A 25,397-nucleotide genomic window follows, 5' to 3' on the forward strand; every position below is an offset into this window, starting at 1 on the left:
TCTTCACCTGTGTGTCTCTGTGTCTCTGTCTGAGTCTCCCTCCCTTTTCTCCTAGAAAGACACCAGTCATTGGATTTAGAGCCTGCCCTCATCCAGGATGACCCCATTTTCACTAACTACATGTACAAATGAGGTCATGCACTGAGGTTCCATGTGCACATGAGTTTGGGGGACACGACGCAACCTGCTTCAAGCGTATTCAGCTCCTACTATGTGCCAGATTCTGTCCTCACAACAGCGCTCTGGAACTAGTATTATCCCCATTTACAGATAAAGAAATGGAGGCACTGAGAGGGAAATTCACCCGCCGTGGCCACACAGCCGGTGAGCGGCGCAGAAGGCAGTCTGGCTCCTGGGCCCACGCTCTCAACCACGCCAAACACTGCCTCCTGCCAGCAAAGCCACTCACCCCAGCTGAGACCCTGGGCACGTCATTTACCTTTTGGAGACTCCAGTTTCCTGTAAGGGGGACACCAGTGGGTTGCGGGACAGTTGCGGGGAAGTGCTAAGTGCTGGAGCACAGCTGGCGCATAGCAGGTGCCCAGTGCAGTCGTCACCACTGTTATTTCTACTGCGATTTGCTGGGGCCGTGGGAGACCCGTGGTGAGAGGCGGAACACTGCACACAAGATATCATAGACTTCCCTGTGGTCTCTGATAAGTCACTTCCTCTCCTTGTGCCTCAGTTTTCTCGTGTGAGAAATGGGCCCTGTCAGACTTGTCCTCCTGATTCACAGGAGTGTGAGGTCTAGATGCAATGACTCAGCAGGAAAGGTCAGGGCTGTGTGTGCCCTGCACCCCCGCACACCCGCTGACGGGCGGGAGTCTCTGGGAAAGCCTTGCTGGGGGCCAATGCAGCCTAGGCCGCATCTGGGCCCGGTTGTGTTTGGCCAACGCCTCCTCTGAAACAGACGCCCTGGCCCCTTCGGACCACTGACCCCAGCCAGGGCACTACGAGGGATCGATCAGACCTGGCCTTGAGGCCCTGATTGGTCCTATCTGAGGAGGGCAAACACCAAAGTCACCTACAACCCACTGACCCCTTCCCCAGCTTCAGTTTGCAGCTGTCTCAGGCAGGGAGCTCCTCTGTCCCCAGACTGAGCCCCCGAGGGACCCCGTAGGTAGAGGACCTGGCCATGCGGATTATCGGGGCCCTGCTGCTGCTGACTGCCTGCCTAGGGGTCACTGCCAACCCTGTGCCCACACCACCAGATGACATCCAAGTGCAGGAGAACTTCAGCATAACCAGGGTAAGGCTGGCCTCTCTGGGGTGACGGCAGCGTCTGAGCCACTGGGCCTTGCTGGGGGGCAAGTCATTCTCCCCACGTGGAACTCCAGGGGTGGGTCCCTAAAGGCCTTTCCAGCTCAAATGACCATCTGGGATTTGTGGAAGCCACAACTCAATGCACCTGCCATTCCGTGGGATCCCTGTCTGATGTCCCCAGTCAAGTCCCCTCACCTTCAAACCTGTCCTGTCAGGTTCCAAGGGGAACCTATACTTCGATTAGAACCCACCCCGGAGCAGGCTTTGTGCTGACTGCTGCCCCTGAGGCCACCCCCACCCCCACCCCGCCATGCCTTGCTTTTCCGAAAACTTCCCGCCCACCCCACCCCAGTGCTCACCCTTCAACCGCTCACCTCATCCCACAGCATCTCTGTTAGCCCGTCCTGGGTCCTCGGCCCTCCCAGGCCTGGGTGGCACAGGGCAGGCGTGTGGAGTTTTGGGGAGAAGAGAAGCAGGCCAGAGATCGGGGCTGGTGGGAATAAGGGCGCTGTGTGTGGGGAGTCCTAGGACTTCCTTCCAGCGCCGGCTCTGCCTGAATCACTGGGTGACCTGGGACAGAACCTTGCCCACCCAGGGCTCAGTCCGCACATCGGTATGGGGGGCTCTCAGGCCCTCGCTGTGGCACCCTGTGGATTACTCACTTGCCGGGACAAAGAAGGGCTGTGGGTGGAAAGATGGTGACAGGCAGGGCCTGGAGGTGGTCTGTGATGGCGAAGGGATGCAGGCTCACCGGCCGTCTGCAGGGACGTGGGGGCCCTCTCAACTCTCCAATGTGCAGTCAGGAGAAAGAGGCGTCAGGCTTGTCCTGTGTCAGCTCAAGGACAGGAGACACTTTCTAACACGGGGCCGTGGGCTGCTTGTGAGGTGGTGAGCACCCTGTCCCCTGACTCCTGCTCTTGAGGAGCATCGTTTGGTGATGACTTTAGAGCACAAGGATTTGGATCCCATCCAAGTGACTGGCACAGACCTCAGATTGCAACAGAATAAGGCTTCTGCTGGGCAGGTGGGACCACACCTGAACACCTCCTTCCTAAGCTTGCCGCAATGCCTGAAGATCTGGTAGTAGGGCTCCATCCTCCCTTAAAGCTGTGTGGCCTCCAATTAGCTATAAGATGTTATCACTTAAAAGGATTAGTCATTCAGAGGAGGGAGGGAAGCCGACCTCTGCCAAGTCTTCTTTGAGGTCTGAGGCAAGTCCAGACCCTCCGCATTGTGGCCGCCTCCTAGTTCTACGGAAAATGGTTCCACGTGGCCATGGGCTCCACCTGCCCGTGGCTGGCGAGGTTCAAGGACAGGCTGACCATGAGCACACTGCTGCTGAGAGAGGGAGAGACAGAGACACAGATCAGCACGACCAGCACTCGTTGGCGGTGAGCTTGGGGATGGGGTGGGAGGGGCAGGAGGGACCAGGGCCCACCAGCACCCACCCTGGCTTCACTCACCACCACGTCCTGCAAAGTTACAGACCTCTCCTTCCAGCCAGGCCCTGGGCTCTGAGCTTCAGGTTGCTCTGCAGTTTGCTCTCCCGACCCGGGGCTTCCTTCCTAATCAACCCATCTGCACGTCCAGGACAGTGCCTCCAACACTATGCCTGTTTCTCAATCTGCTGTTGCTCCTGCACATCCCTTAGCTCAGTAAGGGCACTTTGACCCACCCGGGACCCAATCTGGAAGCCTGGGTGGGAGAGGAGGGGCTTAAACTCTTCTTTCTGCTGCCATGGGCCATTCAACCCATCATCAAGCCTTGTCCATTCTCTTCCAAAATCCCTCCAATCTGTTCACCTCTCCCCTCTTCCCCACCGCCGTCCTTGGTCCAAGCCTCTTCCCTTCCTTCCCTTGGTTGTCTACAACAGCCTCTCTGCATCCCTCCCCACGTCTAATCTCAAACCTTTCATTCAATCCATCCTTCACCCAACAACCAGAAAGACCGTTCGGAAACTTGCCTAAATCTGCCTAAACCTTTCCATACTCCCTCCCTATTGCTCTTGGGAATAAATTCAACCCCTTTGACGTGGCCTTCCAGGCCCCTCCCCCCACTCACCCTTCTCTCCCCTCTCTCTCTGTGTACTCTGCAACCCACCCATGTGGGCCTGCTTTCAGTTCCCAGAATCCTTAATCCTCCTGTACCTCTTGGCCTTTGCACCATATGTTCCATCTATTGGGGAAACCTCTCCCCACCTCCTAGGGCTAACTTCTAGGGATCCTTCAGGACTCAGGTTCTATGTCCCTTCCTCTAGGAAACAGGAAGTCCTCCCTGAGCCCCGCAGGTTCAGGTTACATGCCTTCCTTTGTGCTCTTGGAGCACCTCACACCTGCCCACTTGTCCCACTTAACTGTAAGCTGCTTATGGGCACAGGGGCTGCCTTGCCCTCCTCTGTATCCCTAGCACATAGTGCAGTGCATGGCACATAGATGCTGCTCAATAAGTAACAACCATCGTAGCAGCAGGAGCTAAGATGTGCATAGCACTTACTCCAAGCTCTTTACATATGAATCTCCTTTGATCCTCCCAGCCACAGTGAAGGATAGAAACCGTCATTACCCCCATTTCACAGATAAAGGGACTGGGGCAAGAGAGACACAGAGTAATAAATGCACGCAGTAATTCGTCACTCTGACTTCCCAGTGCATCAGTACAATGTACAGATTTGGTTAAGGGAGCTGATTTTTAGTACGGGCTTTGCCAAGAGGTGGCATAGATTAGTCCTTTTCTTCTCTGTCTGCCTGTCCTCTTGTATGTGAAATGGGTGTCTCCTAGGGCTGGTGTAAGGATTAAACAAGAATTTGAAAATGTTACTTTCCAAATTAAAAAAAAAAACAAAAAACAACACACTTGGGAAGGGCGTGGGAGGAGCAGGGGTGTGTCAGGACCACGGTCTCCACCAGAATTTACCTTTCTTAAAAATGTGCTCATTTCCAGGAAAGGTGTCTGTGAGGAGATCTCTGGGATTTTTGAGAAAACAGACACCGATGGAAAGTTCCGCTACCACAAATCCAGTAAGTTGAGTCAAAGGAGACACCTGCAGTTCTCTCCTTTGCTAAAAAATACCTCGATGTCTTAAGCTCTCTTCCTCTGTCTCAGTTTTCTCTCCCCTGGTAACCTTTCCTCTTTTTCTGAGACATCACCTAGCCTCCCTCCAAAATTCCTCCTACTCCTCTTCCTCTTTCTCCTCCTCCACCTCCTCCTCCTCCTCCTTCTCTCTCTCTCTCTCATGTGCGTGCACATCCAGAATTAGAGTGGTGGTGTGAATGTGAGGGTAACATCGAGATTTCACCAGTCTTCATGTTAGGCATCTACAATCAGCTGATAAAAATGTGCGAAGCATCTACCATGTACAATGTGCATGGTGCTAAGTGACAGAGGAACTTGGACATGAATTTATTCATTTATCTAGCAAATGTTTATTGAGTATGCTCTATGTATCAAATAATTGTGTTAGGGGTTGAATGTATGAATATTTGGGTAGATGGGTGGTTGGATAAATGAGAGAATAAACAAATGTTTGGTAAATGAATATACATATGTATGGATGGCAGATAAGTGAGTTAATTAATCACCTATTAGATAAATTGATTATTTAATAGATGGAGGAAAAAGGAGGAGGGAGGGAAGAAGGAAAATGGATAAGTTTCTGGACTGGCCTATGGAGAAGGTAGATGGATAGAATGATGGTGGATGAATGAATGATGACTCTTTGGAGGATATACATAGGTGAATAGATAAATGAGTATACAGAAGGGATGGGTACACGGGGTGGCTGAATAGATGATGTGTGGGTGAATAGGTGAAGGATCTCAGGCTAGAAGAGTCCTCTGACCACTGAGTCCTTTGTCTTCCCGCATCTCCCATGCAGAATGGAACATCACCATAGAGTCCTATGTGGTCCATACCAACTATGATGAGTATGCCATTATTCTGACCAAGAAACTCAGCCGCCACCACGGACCCACTATTACCGCCAAACTCTACGGTAAAGGCCTGGCACTAAATAAGCTCACTGGAGCTGAGGGTGGGAGGAGACCCGTGATTTAGGGACAGTACAGTAGACGAGGGAGGAACAGGGAGTTTTTTTTCTCCTTCTGATAAAACTTCAGTTACAGGAAAAGTGAGAACATTTACTCTCTGCAGGAGGAAGAGCTCAGTCTCCCATTTTAGGCAGAATCCTCTTCTTTTGATCTCTAAAATTCCAGACCCAGAGAATTCCAAAGCCCTTAAAGGAACCCAGGCAAGAGCCAGCCCTGTGTGGGGATTCAGAAGACCTGGGTGGGGGCTTGGGAGGGACACTCCTTCGTTTTCTGGAGCTGATCTTTACATAAATGCATTGAGGAGATCAAATTGGGCCAATAGTTTCAAACTTTCCCTAAATGAAAATCACTGGGCAAAATAACCTCAGGTCCTGCCAACCCAGGTTCCAGGTTTCAGGTTCTAACCCAAGGTTCTAGGTATCTTCTCTGCTCCTTACTTGCAGGGCGGGAGCCGCAGCTTCGGGAAGACCTGCTGGAGGAGTTCAGGGAGGTTGCCCTGGGCTTGGGCATCCCTGAGGACTCCATCTTCACATTGACCAACAGAGGTAAACGGTGCCCGCCCCCCACCTCACACTCTGTCTCCTCCTCAACCTTCATGGCCCCCAGGGAACATCTTCCTCGCTCTTGGGTCTTCCTTATAACCCTCCGAGATAAGCTGAGCTACAGTCCCCCGCCCCTTCTTTACAGAGAAGGTACCTGGGGCCCCTGGATTTACTCCACGTCACGTAGCATGAAACTGGCTGGCAGAGCCTGGACTAGAACGAATTCAATGTTCACTCTACTGCTATGAGTCTAAGTGAAGTTATATCCAGAATCCATAGGTACCTCTAAGGAGGTCACAGAGTGTTAGGGTGAAGGGCATGGCCTCTAGGGTTAGGGCACCTGGGTTCACATTGAGCTGGGTGGCTGGCTTCTGGCTGATTATTTTCCTCATCTGTAAAATGAGGATAATAATGTCTCCCTTATAAGCTGCTTTGAGGAGATAAAGCTGTTAAATAAAATAATGTTCTGCCTGGTGTCTCGTAAGTGCTCAACAAATGTTAGCCACTGCTGTCCTGTGATGGTGCCGATGAAATGCTGGTGGGGGGGTGGAGATGACGCTGATGGTGATGACGGTGCAGCCACCAGCCTGTAGCTTTGCCGATGAATGACCTTCAGCAAAGCATGCAGGCGGAGCCACTCGTCAAGAGGCTAATGCGCGAGACAGACAGTTCTCAGTGCGATGCCCACCTGGCACGTGGGCAGCCATACGGAAGAAGCTAAGTCCTCCCTGGTGTAGGATGCTCCCCAAGCGTGGTCCTCCTCCTTACCTCTGTGCCCTGTCCTCTGACCTAGGAGAGTGTGTCCCCGGGGAGCAGGAACCAGAGCCCACTTCACCCCCAGTGAGTACTTCTTTCCTCTACTCCGTGCGCTCCCTGCCTGCTTGACGTTTGCTGCCCTTGCTTAGGCCCTGCTGCGGTGGGAGGTGGGGCCGTTGAGCGGGGTTGAGGGAAGGCAGCCCCACCTGGGCTCAACCTCGGTTCTGCCATTGAGGCTGGTTTCTGCCCCATCTGGACTTCACTCTTCTCACGTTCAAAATGGGGTAATTAGTCCTTCCAAGAGCCACATTAGAAGAGGTCTTAGCATAGTGCCTAAAAGCAGTAAAATATTTAATAGTGAAATAACTACTCAATTAATGAAAATAAAATTAGTTGATCTTCCTAAAACATTGCAAACCTGAGAGCAAGCAGCCTTTCAGAACACAGGGGCGGGGCTCCTGGGCTGCCGTCTGATTTTTTGGGCTTCCTTACTCTTCTGTTTTACTTTCCTGCTTTTCGCCATACTGATCAAGCTTTATTCATTCATTTTTCCTCTGATTATCTGAAAATTATATATCTTAATTTATTCTGCTGGGGTGTTTATAAATCTGTGTATGTATGTATAAGTATATATAATGTTTATTTAGAAATGCATTCTGGAACATTGAAAATATACAAGAAAGTAAAAAAAGACAATATCCTTATTGCGTAGAATTAGCAGTTAACATATTTGTTTGCTCCTACCTTTTTAAGAATCATTGCCATTGATTTTTATAAAACTAACATACACTCATCATAAAGCATTAAAACAATGCAGAAAAATATTAACAAAACAGACATTTTAAAAAATTTCCACCACCCCAAAACTACCAGCATTCACTCAGTCCAGGGATCGTGACGTGCATGCAGGCTGCATAGAGGGTGGGAAGACTGGCCAGACAGGGGCACCAATTTAGATGCACTGTTATTAAATGGGAGAGTATTACAGGTGCTACTCCTAATTTTTAAAAGTTCTGATTGTAGTTTTATTTACACTTACAAAAAAATATGAAGTGGACTTCTTGAACTTCAGGTAGGTATTTCTTCACCACGAAAGACTTCTTTCTTAAAGAAGGCTCTGAGTAGAGCCAAGGCTATGAAGAAACATTTAGGAGGCCGGCATCACTGGACCTACTTTCAGTGGATACCTGTTGTCTCTGTGATTTGAAAGACAAACGTTAGCACTCTCGAGCTGTGTTCCATCTCCCGTCCCCTTCTTCTTTACACTGTCCAGATTGCTGCTGTCACTGTAGTTCCCAGGTGTTTAGTTGTAGTTCTATATTTTGATAGAGTCTACACTTACCCTTAGCAAATATAACCACAGCGTCTCCATTTCTGAACTGCTTATTTCTATTAATCTCTTCATCAGTGCCATTTCTTTACCTAGCAGTGTTTTCAAGGAGGGTTTATGGGTGTTTTAATCACTGAGTTCTTCCCTGTTTGGGATTATCTCCTCGTGTCCTTCATACTTGAATGACAGTGGGTGTCATATTCTTGGGTTTGTCTTCTTTCCCTCAGAATAAGCTTCCTCTGCCTTGCTCCATTGTCCCCAAGCATTGATGATGACTGTGGGAAGCCAGAGGCCAACCTGCTATTTCTTGCCCTTGTAAGCAATTTGTTTCTTCTGCCCGGGTGCCTGGACCAAGTTTATCCTTGAGATCAATGGCTTAACGAGGACCTGTCTTTGTGTCAAGAATTCCACATCAGAATTTCCTGGAATACAAACTTCTTGGATTAGACTTCTTTGCATTTCAGGGAACTCTCTTGCATGGGATTCATCTTCCACCCTCTTTGTTGGGTCCTGCTACCTTGCGAGCAGTTCTTCATCCTGGAGCGTCTTTGTCTTCCACATCTACTAGTTCCTTTCAAATTACTCTCATCTGTATTCACTGGGATTATCACCAATCTTTCTTCTAGGACAGTCATCCCGTTTAGCAGCATCCATTCTGTTCTTTGCTATTTCTAAGTTATTCACTCACCCTGAATTTATGTTGTTTGGGTTCTCAATTTGTTTATCTAGGTCTGGTTCTCTCTTTCCATCTTATTCTGTTATTTACCATTTCATCTTTGAGTCTTGCTCTAGTAAATGCATGTCCTTGCTAAGTCATTCTATAGCTTGAGGCCATTGACGACTTTCCTTCTGCTCCTTGAGTTATATTTTCTTCTAAGATGGTCTCACAGGTAGGGTGCCTTAGATCAACACCTGTGGAAGGAAAGTGATAATGAGGGGATTGGGCAGAGGGAGAAGTAGAGCTGCAAGGCAGTTACAATGCCTCAGTCAACCTACTAGGGAGCTCTGGAACTGGGGGGGCCCTTGACAGCCGTCCCCTGAGGGTGCTGAGGGGCGGGCCTTAATAACCCCATGGTGAGCAGCCTGGGAAAGGAGCATGACTTGCAAGAGAGGGCTTCCTGTAGCTGTCTCTACTCCTGAGGGGAAATCTAGGCAGTTCATGACAGTTGGGCTCTTTCTCTAGTTCAAGCTATATATTCATTAACTTCTGAAGTGGGTCTGAGTTGTTTCTGTATCATTTCTTTCTATATTGCTCTTGTTGAGTCCGTTTTAGCCAGACTTCCTGTTTGTTCTAACTTGGTGGGGTGTGGGGTTTTGTTTACTCCTTGATTCTTTTCCCACTAAATTTGACCCTAGTCCCCTCCTCTCCAAAATTAGTGTCAGGTCTGGGTTTTGGTGTTCCATCCACTCTTCTGAAGTCCAAGGTTGGTTGCTATACCCTCATTGGCCTTCTGTTTTGAAGGACTGCCAAGTGTCCTATGTGGGCTTCGTTCCCCCTGGCTGGGGCTGGCAGTGATGTACATTTGTCCCACGGTGGCACCTCCTGGAACATTAGACTGCAGAGCCCCAGAACCTTCACTTGGAGGGAGTCAGCCTCTAGTCTTTCTTCTTTTCCTCCTACTCGTCATTTTCGTTGCTCCTCTATCAGAAGAGGAAAATGATGGAGTTCCCCTCAATTTTCTTCTTTCAAGATTTGGGAATATTAGGAAGCATTTTCAGGGATTTGATGACTTGCCAGAACTGGGAGTGGGAGGGCAGGATTAGGAGCTGCCCCTTGCTGACCATCCTGTTCAGCTCTAGAATATCTGATTTATTTCTTTGATCAACAGTTTTAGTTTTTGCTCTAAACTATGCCCCTTTCCTTGTTTGAGTGATATTAACATTTGGGGGCTTGTATTTTTTTAATTCATTTTTTGCTAATTGTTAGGTGTTAGAGAGGGCAATTTTGAGGGTCTTTTTTTATCTTCCATCTCAATCCAGATCACAACAGAATCTGTATTTCCCCATCAATGTCAAGAATGAAACAGTAACTAATGACTCCCCTTGCAAAAGACAGACTTGTAGCACACTTTTCCATTGCTTTCTTCCAGGCTTTCTTCATCCCTGTTTTTGTGATATCTGAGACTGATGTTTATATTTTCTATCTTTTGTTTTGAAAATTACTTTCAACATTTACATTGTCGTATAACTATTTTAACAACACTTTAACCCAAACTCTGTATTTTATTGGCTTTATAGTTTACCATCATTTCTTTGTTATCACATCATCTATTCCCCCTTCTCAAATGGTGGGAATATTTCCATAAGTAATTTTTTCCAGAAAGATACATGAGTGGGAAACTACTTCATCCTTGTATTTCTGGGAATGGTTTTCTGTGTTTATATCACGTGGTCAATAGCTGGGATGAATGAAGAATCCCTGGGTTACAATGTTTTCCCTTTTATAGCCTTAGATATTATTCTGCAGCTTCTGTCATTAACTGTCATCTCCTTAAGGGCCACTGGGTTCCTTATCCTTTGTCTCTAGGAAAGGTCTGGGTGGGGCTCTTCATTAATTTTGCCTTATCCCCTTTGAGCTCTTATAAGTGGACTACTCAAGCCTTCCTTCAAATGAGAAAAATTTTCTTCTATTATTTCTATATTGATTGCTTCTCCTTCTAGAATTCCTGTTATGTGAATTTATTTCTTATACTCTTTAAACTGTAGTTTATTATTTCTACTGTGTGGTGAAATTCAACAAAAATCTTTTCCATTTCTAATAACCTTCTACTTTTCTCATATTATTCATTTCCATAGCTGTTGGCCCCTGTTATATTGATACAATGTTATCTTGAATTTCATTGATGGTTAAGGTTTTCTCCTTTTCCTTACTGTCATCCTGTGTTTGGTGGAGATACTTCTCCAGCTCGATCTGATTCTTTTGAGCTGCTGCATTATTTAATTCGTCCCATGATTTTCCACTTTTCCCTCATTCTTACCAAGGAAGGCCTATATGCAACCAGCCTGAGATGGTTCTGGTAGAAAGTGGAGTCCCTGATCACAGTTTTCACTTGCATCTTAAAAGGAGAAGGAAAAAGTTGAAGGTTGCTATAGTTCTACTTTTGCAGATTCCAGGTCTCGCTTGTGGGCAGGACGGCTCTCTGGAGGCCTGAATTTCCCCATTTATCGCTTCTTAAATTGCCATGGAATCCTGTCTCAGGGGACTCTATACTCAGAGACCCCTTTGACAGCTTGGCAGCCTGCCCTGTTCTACAGCCTCCACCACCACAGCTAGGAGTGTTAGGTTCAATCTCAGGTCCCTTCTCCTCACTCCCTAGATAGCTTTTCCTTTGTAAGGAGCTCTCATTGTAAGCAGCCTTTCCTGCAGACCAGTCACACTCGTATTCTGTTGTGTACAAACACTTCAAGCTTCTTGCATGGGAGCACTGTCCTTCTCTGGTTTCCAACTCTGGAGTAGATTTTTTTCCATTATTATATTCTTTTGGCACTTCAATTGGAGGTTGGATGTGAGGCATTGTTATACCCTGAGGTTCTGATTTTTCATTTCAGACCAGAAATCTGTCCTGTGATCCCCATTCTGGAATTCAGGTTGATGCTTTCAGGGAAACAGGGCATTAACTAGTCTAGTAGCTGTGCTTCTGTCCACACCCTGATTCCCAAAACAAATGGTTTATGTGTTCCAGGGGTACAAGTGAGCAATAGTGACAAGGTTCCTGCAACAGTTTCTCTTTCTTCCCCACAGAGAGCCCGGAGGGCTGTACTGCCCCAGGAAGAGGAAGGATCGGGGGCTGGGCAACTAGCAACTGAATTCAACAAGAAGGAAGGTAATGCCATACTCCAGAGAGGAAGGACCCATGGTTGGCACACCCTGGCTGCCCTCACAACCATGAAATCTCTTATTTTTCTGGCAGAGTCAAGGACTAGACCTAGAAAAGGCACACACCCTGTGCCAGAGGGTGTGTGGGGAGAGAGGAGATAAGGCATGGTCTCAGAAGCCAGCTCTCACCCTGTCTGTCTCATTGTGTGGCCTCCTAGCCTTGGTTTCCTTATCTACACAGTGGGGTAACCACCTGCTGAGCTGACCACCAGGGCTCTCGTGGGAGCAAGGTGAGGGGAGGATGTGAGGATGCTTTGTGTAGCTGGCAGTGTTTATGGACAAGTCACTCTCCAGCTTGCCCCACAAACACTGAACCCTGCTCCACCCTAGACCCCGTGCTGGGCCCTGGAGTCACCGAGACAAACTGCCCATGTCTTTTTGGAATTTCTGCTCAAGTGGTAGAAGCAGTCAGGGAAGAGAGTGATAGACCCAAAAGAGAGGGTCAGCGAACAGGCTGGAGTAGCTCAAGAGTCCAGAGGGGTGAGGAGATCAAGGACTTCATGGATGCGGGGGGGGGGGAGTCATGCTGCGTCCAGGCGTCCAGGCATCCAGGTAGGGTTTTATGGAACAGTGCGTCCCAGGGGCAGGGACAATGCATTCCAGGGGCAGAGCAAAGGCATGGGGATGGGACTTCGGTCGAGAGGTCAGGCTGGCTGGCCTCTTGAATGTGCCAACTACTAATATTACAGAATTTTTGGGCAGATAAGACCAGCACAGGGGATGATGGGTCTCTGGGTGCTGGTAACTTCCCATGTTATGGAATGAGCATTGATTATGTAGTCCAACAAACATGATTTTGTTGGACTACAAAAGGATGTCGTCCATCCTCAGCTCTGTGTGACCCTGAGCAAGTCAAGTCATTTTATCTCCCTCAGAGTCAATTTGCTCATCTGTAAAATTAGCTGGTAATCCTTCCTCTTAGTGCAGAGATAAAAACGAAATGAGGTGATGCATGGTAAATGTAGAGCGTGGTGACAGGTACACAGTAAGCACTCAGTAAATGCCATTGGTCTGCTCCTCCCCAGATTCCTGCCAACTGGGCTACGCAGAAGGTCCTTGCCTGGGGATGGTCAGTAGGTATTTCTATAATGGCTCATCCATGGCCTGTGAGACTTTCCAATATGGCGGCTGCCTGGGCAATGGCAACAACTTCGTTACTGAGAAGGATTGTCTGCAGACCTGCCGCACTGTGGGTGAGTTTGGGCCCTTTACCTCTATGCATGCTGCATCTCACGACACTGTCCTCCCAACAAACCACCCGCCAATTGAACAGGTAGCTAAGAAACAATGTTCTAGGGGTGGAATTCCAGGGCAAGTTTCCTGAAGTCAGGAATCGCCATTTGGATACGGGTGACCCTAGGCAAGTTATTTGTTCTCATGGGCCCCAGTTTCGCAGTATAGGAGACAGGAACTAGGTGATCTGGATGAGCAGGGTCCCTTGGTTTCGGTCCTTTGTCTCAGGTGAGCCAATTGTAAGGATTCCTAATGCTGTGTGCCTGCCTCCCACCCCACAGCGGCCTGCAATCTCCCCATAGTCCGCGGCCCCTGCAGAGCCTTTACCCAGCTCTGGGCATATGATGCCGTCCAGGGAAAGTGCATCCTCTTCACCTATGGGGGCTGCCAAGGCAACGGCAACAAGTTCTACTCGGAGAAGGAGTGCAAGGAGTACTGCGGCGTCCCTGGCGACGGTAGGCGGCCCTATGGGAGGCCAGGTTGGGCCAAGGGGCTGTTGCTGTCCAGGTGGGAAAGCCCTGGTAGGTGGGGGCTAGGAAAGCTAAATTCTGGACTCTTTACCCGATGACCAGCACATTCATTCTCTGGGCCTCAGCCTCCCATCTTTAAAATGGGTCCAAGCCCTAGGTCTTACCCCAGCCTGGATGGGGCACCTGAGGTACCAGGTACAGGCAGAGGGTGTGCAGGGTAGTCTGAGGAGCCTGGCAGAACTGGGCTGATTCTGGCACTGCCACAATCAGACTGGCCACGCTGGGCAAGTGCCAACATTAGCCTCAGTTTTCTCTAACGTAAAATGGGACAAAGTGCCTTCTTCCCAGACTTCACAGCGCCTAGCTCAGTGCGCCCAGCTAACGGCAGCCGTTGCTGATGACAGCGGTGCTGAGAACAGGATGGGCTGCCTCACTTGATTGCGCTTCGTAGATACCGTGTTTTTTACAAGCTGAAGGCAAGACCCTCCACCCGCAAAAAGATTACAACTCCCTTTATTGTGATAGTTGCTTTATTACCGGGGCCTGGAGTCCCACCCGCGGTATATCCGAGGTGTGCCTGTAATAGTCTTGCCGGGAAGAGCAGCCGCTTAAGATTACTGTGCTTTATTTCCCCACGGGGAACTGACATCTAAAGTCAGTCAGAAGAGGCAACAAATCAGATCATTCTGCGAATGCACTTTGGGGATACCAAGGCATTCAGCAGGCAGGAGTTTCTGGCCGCAGGCTCAGAGCACCCCCTCCCTGACCTGCCCCTCCCGCGGACCCTCAGGCGAGCTGCGCACCTACTCCCTGCGCCTCTGTGTCCACAGGAGATGAGGAGCTGCTGCGCTTCTCCAGCTGAGAGGTCGGTCGGAGGCCAGAGGATGGCGGGGAAGCTGCAGGCCAGTGGCTGTCCCGGGGCCCCACCTTGGGCAGGCCGGGCCGAGAGACCTGGGTTCAAATAAAAACCAAATCACAGATTCCTGAAATGCCATGTCCTGACTGTTCATTGTCATCGTAAGGGTAATGAGATGGGGACAGGACAGGGAGACAAAGCCGGAGGTGGGGCGGGGGGGGTGGGGCCCTCACGCAGCCTTCCCTGCGAGTGAAAAATGTATGTGTTGGAAATGCAATAGAACTATCTTCCATACGTGAAATTGGCTATGCAAATTATGAAGCATAAATCACGGTTCTGTTTATTCGACGGTAGTAAAAGAGGGTCGTTTTGTTTTCATAAAGCTAGCACAGGCAGCGGGGGCTGGTGACTCTGGGTACTTGTTTCTGGGAGTGGTTTGACCAGGTCACCAGTGACCTGGGGTCAGGATAATTGTGCCCTAGTGTGCCCAGGTGGGTCAGTGCTTGAAGTAATCCCCATCCTTTGTCCCATGGAACCCCCTCCAGGGTTTTACTTCAGCCACAGCTGCTGGAAAGTGAAAAGCTTTGGGCTGTTTCCCCACCAGGCCCTGGAGTTCTCATCTCCTGGGGTCCTCACTCTGCCCTTTGTCCCAGAATGCGAACGTTCACTGACCTTCACATCGCGTCCACGACGACCGGCAGGGCCCTGGACCACGGCCAGCAGCCCTTGGTCTGGCCTGGCTTCTCCTCCCCTCAGACTTGGTAGGCCAGACCGGGGGCTCAGGTGACAACCTGGCCCAAGAACACGACTCTAGGAGCCTCCGGTTCAGACACACTGAATATACAACTGATTTATAAATTCCTCTTGCTAGCTTCACCCACCCCGAGGCCAGCTGGACGCGACCGCTGCTGCGGAGGGAGGCCCAGTGTCGTGGCCTGAAGTGCGAAGCCAACTGGGGCAGCAGACACCCAGGCAGGGCCAGTGCCTCTTCTCCGTGCGGTCACCAGCCTTTTAAGGGCTGGGGGCTAATTCAGTCGCAGGTTCTTCTTATGCCATTAGCCCACTTGCTTAAGTGACCCATCAAGAAGGAAGAAGGGAGGAAATTCCACATCTTTGGTTGAGGGGATAAACCCGGAAGCAAAGATTTGGGTATAGAAGCCTTGTAACCCCCCTGGTTGGACCACATAAAGTCTCCCCGCCCTCTGTGTTCTCCCAAGTCTAGATCTGGGCAGAGGGATGTCCTGAGGGACACGTTCAGGGTCAGGGCCAGGACTGTCTGGGCAGAAATGGGTGGGGTCCGGGCACAGGGACAAGTGACAGGCAGGCTCTCCGGCCCGGACCTAACAAATGGCACCATACCTTGCTCCCCTCCGTGCGCGCCTCACGCACAAGAGCCGCCCACGGCAGCGCCACTCTGAAGAGGGGCATTTTGAAGTGCTCTGAAGAACAAATGCTTAAAGCGGAGGGTGAGAGTCCCAGGTGTGCCGGCCAGCCGCTGGACGGAGTGTGTGCCTCAGGCGGGGCTTTTTACGGCCGAAGCTCCCCGTTCAAAAACAGAGCATCTACACACAAACCTGGGTTTCTTGGTTCTCTAGAAAAGTTCTGGCAGCCCTGGGCCTGCACCCTGCCCAGGGACAGAGCTGACTTGAGCTGGTCCCTGGAACCAGGGCCTCCCCTGCTGCCCCCTGGCCCTTGCCAAGACCTCCCCAACGAAAAATTCCCTCGGGTTCCGATTTCATCCCTCAGGGGGGCAGGGGGCTTGAAGCACACCTGTGACCCAGAGTCCGGAGCACAGCGCCCATCTCGGAAGGCCCAGGCTCATCACCCTCAGCAGGTCGCTGCCCTGAGGGCTCTCTCAACCCCTGAGCGGTCATACTTATTTCCGATGCAAAACAGATGTGACCGCGTATATAGACATTCTTTTTTAAACTTTAAAATCCAGCAGCCGGACCTTCAGCTGCCTGAAGGCTCTGGGCTAGGCCTGCGCCTTATTTGCGAAGCTCTGAGGCATGGGGAGGATCGTCAGCTACGGTGGGACTCTTGGCTTTTGTCTGAGATCCCATAGAAACTCGCCGGTTAAACTTCAGCTGCTCGCCCACATTGTACACTAACAGCAGGGAAATCCCACAGAAGGGCAGTTTGGAGGGCAAGGCTGGTGCCCCCTGGGAGGCTGGCCCAGCTTGGGCCTCTACGTGCTGCCATGTGCAATCTGATGGCACTGGTTCAGCTGACCGAGTCACACTCTCTTGAAGATCAGCCGGTATCAAGCTGAAGACAGGGCTACAGCGAGGCCCTGGGGGTCTGTCATCCCATTACCGTGACACCTTGGACGGTGTCCTCGCAGGAGCACCCCTGCTTTAGGAGGGGCTGTCATCCCTCCGCCCCACTCAGGCCACAGCTGGCCTTCTGGCGGCGTCTTCTGTCCAATCTGCCTTCAGCGGGACTCTAGTCAAGCAAAGCATTGATGTGTCCGCATCTGGAGTCTGAGGTTTTGTGAGGCCTGCGGAGCCGCGAGTCCACCACGGCTAGTCCCCGCGACTCACCATGGAGGGCGCTCGCAGATGCCGTCAGGAATTTGGCAAAGCCATGGACACTCTTCCTCAGGAAACAGGTGTTACACACAACACATAATGTCACATGCATCACTTGGGAGTCCAAAGCCAGAGTCGTAAGAAGCACACAAATGACCGCTGGGCAAGGAGAACTTGGATGTGTCCCATAGGCACTGGGTCTGTAGGACTCAGGTGACATGTACCCCTTCTTCCATGGAGCAATACTCCATGAGCCAGGCCTGTGGGGACCACGTCTCACCTTGGTCTGTCCAGCCATCATGTGTCAAACTTTGGTTGAGCTGGGTCTGGTGAAGGAGGTAAGCAGTGAGCTCAGAGGAGTTTGCAACCCGGACCTCAGTGTCCCCCTTGGGATGGACTCCAGCTGTCGCCCCCAGTGGCCCACGTCTGGTCCATCTCTACTTACCAGTAGACGCTCCTAACCCGATGACACGGCCCAACCCCAAATCCAAGAAATAAGACCACACGCTGCCATCTTCCTAAAGGTTGTTTTATTGTAAAACCATAAATACAACACTGACATGAAATCATTTAAGCAACTGATCCTCTCTAACCATTAAAAGGATGTCTTTTTGCCTTGGCATCAACCAACTGGGAAACAATGTTGCAAGAATTCATGGGGTAGAGGGGTTCTGAATTCTGGGTTGGGGCTTTTGGCGACTTAAGGAACCAAGTGGAACCTTCCTCTTCTCCCTGGGAATGTCCCACTTTTGGACAAGAACAGACAGGTAAAACAGCAACATTTAAACAGCTCAGTTTTAAATTTTATTACTTTGTAAAAAATCTTTCCTTCTTCTGTTCCTTTCCTCTATTTGACATCAGTAAAAGTTTGAAACATCACGAAATTGATTTGGCTGTAAATGGAGAAACAGTACCCAAACAAAGCAAAACAAAAAAACCCAAAGGACAAACAGAAAACCCTAAAATAAACCCTCAAGTTTGGTCTCGGGGGCTTACACATCACACAAGAACCGTCAACTCAACCCCCATGCAATGGGACTCCTTGCAGAGTTATCGGATCCACACCGACACAGGAGACCGCGAACGACGCCTTTTCGTAATTAACACAGCAAGGGTGACACTAGGTAACTTTTTTTTTTTTTAATACAGTACATGGTACACAGGGTCCCAAGATGGCCCTGCATAAACCCCTCGTGGAGACTTGAGCCAAGCACTGGCTGTTTATAAAAATATTGTGTTGCTACAAAAGTATAAATTAATGCTACCGGTATTAAGAAATATTAAACACATAAAACTTATAAGGATTAAGAAAAATATTCATTAATACCTGTAGAAAACTCTGGCCTAAAAAAGATATTTTTTTGTGTTTGTTTTTTTGTAAATTTTTTTTTGTCTTTTTTTAAGATGACTTGAGTTTCTTGCACTCGAAGAGACACAGTCCGATGTGCCTATGGTATTGCCTAGAACGTCTTTACTACTGAGAAAGGATGGGGTGCACGCACGTGGGACTGAGTGGGGCGCGGGAGGGAGGGGGCACCAAGGCTTTCTCGAGATTTACCTGATGTGAAAGAATCACCGATGTGAAGTTGTGGGGAAAAGAAGGTAGGATCAGAAGAGAACTGAAAATAATTTAGACTTTTTAAAAAATATCTCAGCTTCAGGCGGTTGTACAAAATGATTTCCTGATGCTTGGGATCTGAATGGCCCTGGACGCGTTGCCCGGTGGGTCTGAGCCTTCAGCCCCGCAGGTCCCTCTGTCTCCTGGCTGGTGAGTCCCAGCCCCGTGCCAATCCACGAGCTCGCTCACTGTTTGGGAACCCAGCCGTGCTTGGCTGGGCGGGACAGAGGGTCCCTGGCAGGGGCTGGCTGGCACCTGGGTTGTGGGATAAGAGCCCCCTTGCGGCTGACCTTGGACCCCAAGGTCTCTGGCCAACCTGGACTTCAGGAAGCGCCACAGGGATCTCAGGCCCCTGAGGCTGCAGTCAAGGCTGGGCTGTGCCCCGTAAGGAACTTTGGTTTGAAGAGTCAAGGTGCCCAGTGGGACGCGTAAAAGGGTAGGACCTTCACGGTCCCGATGCTGACGCCCAACTGCAAACCTAGCAGATCCTTCTCGGTATAGGAGTTGAATATTTAAAGCGATACTGTGGTGGTGGCGGCGGGGCGGTGAATATACAAACAGAATCTTCACTTCATCCAAGCGGGAGCAGGTGCCTTTTCACATGGAAACCAGAGGGTCCTTTCTGGGAATGCCTGGCCTCTACAAACTATGGTCCTCAGACCCAACCGAGAGCCAAAGAAAAACCACAACATCCTCCAGAAAACCCTGAAAACGGGAAACCGGGAGGGAAACATAAGAGGGACAAACACTGTATCATTGGTTCACCATAACTGGCCTAGCAAACATTAGCCACAGTGAAGAGAGGGGCAGGTCCCAGCCCAGTTCTCCCACAGGCCCTGGGGGACACAGGAGGCTGGGGCAGGGCCGGCAGGGCCAAGACAAGGGCCCCCCTCTGCCATCTCCAGGGGGCAGCCTGAGCCTTACTTAGCCTCTGGGGTCTGTCTAAAGCAGCGGCCCATCTAACAGCCCTCCTTCAGGTGCAGCCCCGGGACACCAGCGCTGGCCGGTTCCCAAGGCAGGGGCATCGCTATGAACCCACTTCAGCTCAAGGCGGCCGGAGGCTGCCCACCGTGCCCCATGCACTTCCTCTTCCTGTCTCTGCAAGCACATCCATCATGATGACAATATCCAGGTCCTGTCCCTGTCTGGGCCATTTCTCATGGGATCGCCCTTCTCCATCCGCATCCCAGCTTCATTTCAAACCTTTCTTGTGAATCTGCGGAGCCCAGTGTGTGTGCTGTATCCTTGACGTCTCCCCAGGCGTGCACTCTCCAAGGAGCCTTGTCCAAGCCCAGGAGGCAGCAGGGGGCCTCGCACAAGCATAGGGGACTCCGAAAGACAGAAGTTCAGCTTCACAGTGGAAAACGTGCCTTGCGGAGTTTTTCCTCTGGTATTTCTTGAAAATGCAGGAAAGGAACAAGCTGAAGGGGAGAACTCGTGGCAACTTCCAGACCTGGTATAAAAAAAAGTCCTTCCTGGAATCCCGGAGCCCCGTAACTTCCCAATGTGTCATCATACCCTTTTTCCAGCTGAGAGCTACTCTCTGAATGCCAAGCACGAGGTTGTCAGGTGGGCTGGATGCCAGTGCAGCAGGTGGCCCCTGCATTTTGTTTCCCGGTTTCCAACTACCATTGGAGGGAGATCTGGCTGGCTGACCTAGGCACAGGGAAGGGAGAGCAGTGCCAGGCCAGGAACATCCACTCGCGACGCCTGGGATGGCACCGTTGTTCTCTGTGGAGCCGAGATCCCTGGGCTACTCCAAGTCTGAGGGACCACCCACGTGGCCTGGTCCTTGGCTCAGGCTTTGTTGGTGAAGCCAACTGATCTCAAATGAGCAGCCCAGCCCCTGCAGTCTCCTCTTGGGTCTGTATACAACAGAACAAAGACCAGTTCTGTCCTGGGAATCACATGGCTTGAGACGAGCTGTATCCAAGGCAGCTGGCGAACACCTGGAGCTGCCCAGCACATGACAGAATTGGTTTCTGGTCTTATCAGCTGCCAAGGGTGTGGGATGGGAAGTCCTAGAGCAGTCACAGAAGTAGGAAGCAGAAGACAAAGCCCTTCCGTAGGGCAATGCCAGGGTGAGTGCCTGTAGAGTAACCGGAAGAGTCTACCTCAGTCCTTTGGCTGAACTAGAATTGGAACAAGGTGGATATTGCTGTGAATCAGGGGGCCAGTGGCGGGGCCTGTGAGATCTTTGGGTTGCTAAGCTGTTGGTCACAGCAGGATCTGCGATATGGGAATTGCCTGCTGGCAACACCCATTTCTGGGGAACCAGAGGTTATAAGAGACAAATGGCTACCTGCCACCTTGTTATCACACTTGGTTGAGGCAGCCCCAGGAGACAGCTTGCAGAGAGCCCAGTGGCGTCTTCCCTGTCCTAGGACATCAAACCTGTCCTAAGGACTGACCTACGGTGGAACGGGAGAACAGATCAGGAGGTGATGCCTATGACTAGATAACTAGAATTTAAGTGAGACTTACTCAAATTTTCATTCTGGAAGGCAGACATCCCACGTTCCAAAGACGACTCTAAATGAACATCTGGACTTGGTCTCTGATGGCTTTACAAGAAAACAAAAGGCCTATTTTCTAACTGGCTGGCCCCGCAATGGGGCAACACCAACACAGCTCTGCTCTAAGTAGAGGGAGGATGGGCTCCAAGGCTGTTTCCACGGACCATGCAAAGGCGGCAGTTTGGGCCCTTCTGGTGTGGCTGACGTGCCAGGCTGTGGGCCCGTCCGCAGCAGCAAAGCAAAGCTGGAGGAACCGTTAGCTGCAGGCGTCTGTCGCTCCCCAGCAACCCTGCAGCTGCCTTCTGGAATGTCCCCAGAGGTCTATCGAAATCTGCTGATACACTTTAGGAACTGACATTAGGTGACTGTCCAGTGCGAATGGAGGCTCTTCTGATGGTGTGACCCCAGCGGGAAATGTTGTGGAGGAAACACTCGGAACTTGTCCAGGACAGGAAATGGCAGGGCGGCTGCTGAGGCCACGGCTTGCTGAAGAGGATGTGGCCCAGGAACAGTGTTTTCCCACCAACTTGACTTCCCCACCTGCCACGGACCGGGGGGGGAGGGCTGTTGTACAGTGCTTTTTGTAGTCGAGGTATCTTGCTGTTGAGTAATGCTTTATTACTAGGAAGGGATGGAGTGGACTTAGCCAACCCCCAAGATGGTAAAATGCGCCTTTGCGAACAGCCCCCCACCATGGTGGTCTTCCTCACCCTGAAGCCCTTGGTGTAACCATGTCTATGCCACAGCCATGGGCACCGGAGGATGTGAGACCACCAGCACTTAATACACAGAGAGGAGGGGTTGGGGCGCGGGGGGCAGGGTTGGATCACTGATCCTGACAGAACCACCTCTTTGGAGGGGAAAGGGGCCACCCTCAGCATTTGGACTGAATGTATAGAAACTACATTGCTCAAAGAGAGAAAAGCCTAAAGACATCTTTCACAGCATCAAGTTCAAGTGGCCTAATGCCATTCCACCCTCAAGACATCAATCATTTGGCCCACAAGGCACCATGCTCAACTATTGTCCTGGACGGAGGGCTGAGGCTCTGCAGAGGCCCCCAGGCTGAGGACGATGGAGCCATCGGAGCCACCTGGGGTCGTGGGGAGGGAGGAGGGGCCGTGGGTCTGAGGTGTGAAAGGAGACGTGAACGTGGGTCAACTCAGGAGTCCCTGCTGAGCTGGAAGTGTCAGTGATGTGGCGAGTAGTGTAATGCACTCTGGGTTATAGAAATCGGACATTCGCAGTACCAGACACAGCGGGCCAGGAGGGCGGGCCTTCCACTTACATTCAGGAGAACTCCTGAGCCACGTGCTTCCCTATGGCTTCCACCACACCCCGCGTTTGTGGAACCTGTGACTCCAACCCCACTCCTGGTCTCCAAACAGCACAGACGAGGTCATGGGCTTTGCTGTTCAAATACACGAAAACTGGACTGTACAGGGAAGGTTAATAAAAACCTTAGGAGAGTGAATATACCACTGAGATGAGCTAGTTTACAGTGTGACTTGAGGAACAAAACGGGCAATTAAAAAAAAAAACCTTCAACTTATAAGTTATAGACATTCAGTGCCTCCTAGCAGAGTCTAAATTAAGTTTGAAAAAACAAAACAAACCAAAAAAAAACCAAACAAACCCAAAAACAAAAGATAAAAACTGGTAAAAAGTTAGGAAAAAATATTGAGTGGAGACAGTATCAATACTTCTCTGAAATATGTCTTTTTTTTTTCTCTTACATTAAAAAGCCAAAAGTCAGCTTTATATTCTTAAAGTCTCCTTTCCTGATTTGGGGAGATAGATAGGTGTGTTTCTAAGGCGGCTGCCCCGTGACACCCAAGGGTGTCTTGAGGGCAGCAGCTCAATGCCCTGAAGGTGAATAAGAACAAAGTCCAGTGCAGAAACTGTCCATCTGATGCAGTTTGGAGAATCCATAGCAGGGCAGCCGGGGGGCGGGGGGCAGGGTACAGTAGGGTCAGGAGGACTTGGGGGAGAGGAAGGAAAAAGGGGGACCAAGGGGTGAAGGACAGAGAGCGTCAAGTCACTTCAGATCTCAGCTGCCTGAACATTTTGCAACATCAGCGTTCTACCAATCTGCACACCTGAAAACGGAGTCTTAAAAGCCCCTTACTGAGAAAAGGAGGTGAAGCGTTTTTTTCCCTCTTTCCCAAACACTCAGCTTTCCTGACACGCCCAGTTTAATGCGCACATGCCCACAAGCAGGCGTGTGCGCATGCACCAGGTTAGTATGTGTGTGCCCGCGTGCGTGAAGCTTCTGTGGCCACGCAGATAAGCAAAGAGCCCCATGCCCGCGTCCACGGTACGTGTGCTTGGACACGTCCGCACAGATGCAGGTATACACACACACGCGCACACACACTGAAAAAAGCACTTAAGTTTCCAGGGGGCATTTATAATGAGGTCCACAGTGTTTAGAACTTAAATTCCTTTTCTTTGTTTGCAACAGTGTTGTGTATTTTTTTTTTCCTACCATTCTTTTTCTCTTTTTCTTTCCTTTCGTTCAGAAGTAAAGTCTTAAAGCATGTTGGATTTCAGAAACATGAGTTTGTTCATATCTTCTGGACTGAGCAGTCGCCTCCTTTTGATTAGAAGTGCCTGTTCACACATATTTACACACCCACTCCTGGCCCCCACGGCCGGAACTGCGAGGAGCCAGAAGGCGAGCTTGGCGAGTTTCGTGTGCTTTTGGGTAACGCACGACCAGTACTGGAAGAGATCAGGGGTGGCCTGGAAGAGGGGCTCCTGCAGGTAATCGTACACTTCGTTCTTCCCCAGCCGATCGTCTTCCTGAGCTGTGGGGTTCTCACCAGTGGCGGAGCGAGGCTTTTTGGTGGTGGGTTCAAAATCAGCCTCCTCAGTCCAGGACTCCTTAACCTCGTTGATGAGCTCACACACCTTGCCGATGATCTCCTCATGCTGATAGGGTGGGACAGGCCGCAGCTTCTGCTGTGGGTCCAGGATCATGGCCACCTTATGCGCTGGGTGCACCTTGAAGTTCTCCTTGAGGGCTTCCAGGAAGAGGTGGCAGAGCTTGCTGACAGTGCCCGCGTCATTGGCCTTGGCCGTGAACAGCTTCTCTAGTCTGACGTAGGTGGGCAGCACCAGCTGCAGGGTGGGCTGGTTCTCATTGCTCAGCTCGATGACCGCCTGCTTCACCGGAGTCAGGATGGCTGCCAGGTTGCTGAGCAGGTGCTTGTTGAGGCTCTGGATGAGGTTCATCTTCTTGGCTCGGCTGTAGAACTCACAGATCTGCTCGTAGCGCTCGTGCACCAGCAGCAGCGAGTCCGTGACCGAGTTCCAGCAGGGCGGTGGCGAGGTCTCCTCCAGCGACCCGAAGGTCTCCTTTGCGAGGCCCGTGGAGCCCGCCAGGTCCTCACACACGTTGAGCAGCTCGATGACCTCGTGCATGCTGCGGGCCTGCAGTGTCCGCTTGCTCAGCACGCTCTGCACCACCGAGTTCAAGGCACAGGCTGAGCAGCGGAGGCACATGCCGGCCTTGGAGAAGGCGGACGCGCTCACCCGGCAGTCCGTCACGTACACTGTCCTGATCTCTGACATCACAAACTCTGACAGCACGTTCTGCACCCAGTGGTGCACCAGGTCGCCGCTGTCGCGAATGTCTGCTCCCTTCACGCCCAGCACATAGCTCTTGATGTGGTTGCCCTCAGCCTGGTAGGCGGTGAGGATGTAGCAGGAGTCGGGGCCGACACTCTGTGAGTGACAGGTGACGCCAATGCCCAGGCAGGCGTTGCTGCCCAAGGCACATGTCACCTTCACCTTCACCTGGTTGTACATGCGCGGCAGGTGCTTCAGTGCCAGCGTGTTGAAGTTGCCCAGGATCTCTGTGACCGAGAAGGCCCCATAGCGGGCGCCACTATCCACCAGTGTCTGGGCCAGTTTCAGGAACTCCTTCCCGCTTACCACGCTCAGCGCACCCAGATCGGCGCACATCACCCGCAGCAGCCTCTCTGCGATGTTCTGCCGCTCCTTCTCGGGGATCATGCTGTTGGATGTCAAACCACTGGTCGTGGCTGACAGGGGACACAAGGAGAGATGTGATTAATCCTGGCATTTGAGGCTCCTTGGTCTGGCAGCAGCCTAATACTCTAAGCATCTAGTACTAGGAATTATGACCCGATTTCATCTTGCATACAAATTGGTGCTGCTAGCTGTTTTTTAATACATGAGTCTCATGAGAATAACCTTCTATGATGGATTGATTAGTAATGCCTGCCATGGGCATGCGAATAGAACATAGTGCTTTGTGGGCAACATGCTTGCTGCATGTGCCATTCACCTAGACTTTTGGAGTCAACTAGCGTAACCTCTTCCTCATTATAG

The 25,397-nt window shown here is 50.8% G+C and overlaps 2 protein-coding genes across 2 annotated transcripts in view; one reads left to right on the forward strand and one right to left on the reverse strand.

Annotated features, from left to right (window-relative positions):
• Positions 1-985: 985 nt before the first annotated feature.
• On the forward strand, positions 986-14,506 carry AMBP (alpha-1-microglobulin/bikunin precursor). Its single transcript, XM_054584917.1, has 10 exons — positions 986-1,249; positions 2,512-2,654; positions 4,204-4,280; positions 5,138-5,254; positions 5,753-5,854; positions 6,645-6,691; positions 11,680-11,761; positions 12,840-13,007; positions 13,329-13,502; positions 14,348-14,506. Exons 1-10 carry the CDS (start codon positions 1,136-1,138, stop codon positions 14,377-14,379), a joined length of 1,056 nt encoding a protein of 351 aa, XP_054440892.1. The 5' UTR covers positions 986-1,135; the 3' UTR covers positions 14,380-14,506.
• A 7,480-nt stretch (positions 14,507-21,986) lies between these two features.
• Positions 21,987-25,397, reverse strand: part of ZNF618 (zinc finger protein 618) — a 159,658-nt gene continuing 156,247 nt past the window's right edge. The window contains exon 15 of the mRNA XM_054584496.1: positions 21,987-25,087. Within this exon, the coding sequence (XP_054440471.1) occupies positions 23,571-25,087 (1,517 nt within the window). The 3' untranslated portion in view covers positions 21,987-23,570. The remainder of the gene's footprint in view (positions 25,088-25,397) is intronic.

The sequence above is a fragment of the Pteronotus mesoamericanus genome, unplaced genomic scaffold, assembly GCF_021234165.1.
Source record: "Pteronotus mesoamericanus isolate MK-2021 breed Mesoamerican mustached bat unplaced genomic scaffold, CSHL_Meso_final contig_78, whole genome shotgun sequence".
Lineage (NCBI taxonomy): Eukaryota > Metazoa > Chordata > Mammalia > Chiroptera > Mormoopidae > Pteronotus > Pteronotus mesoamericanus.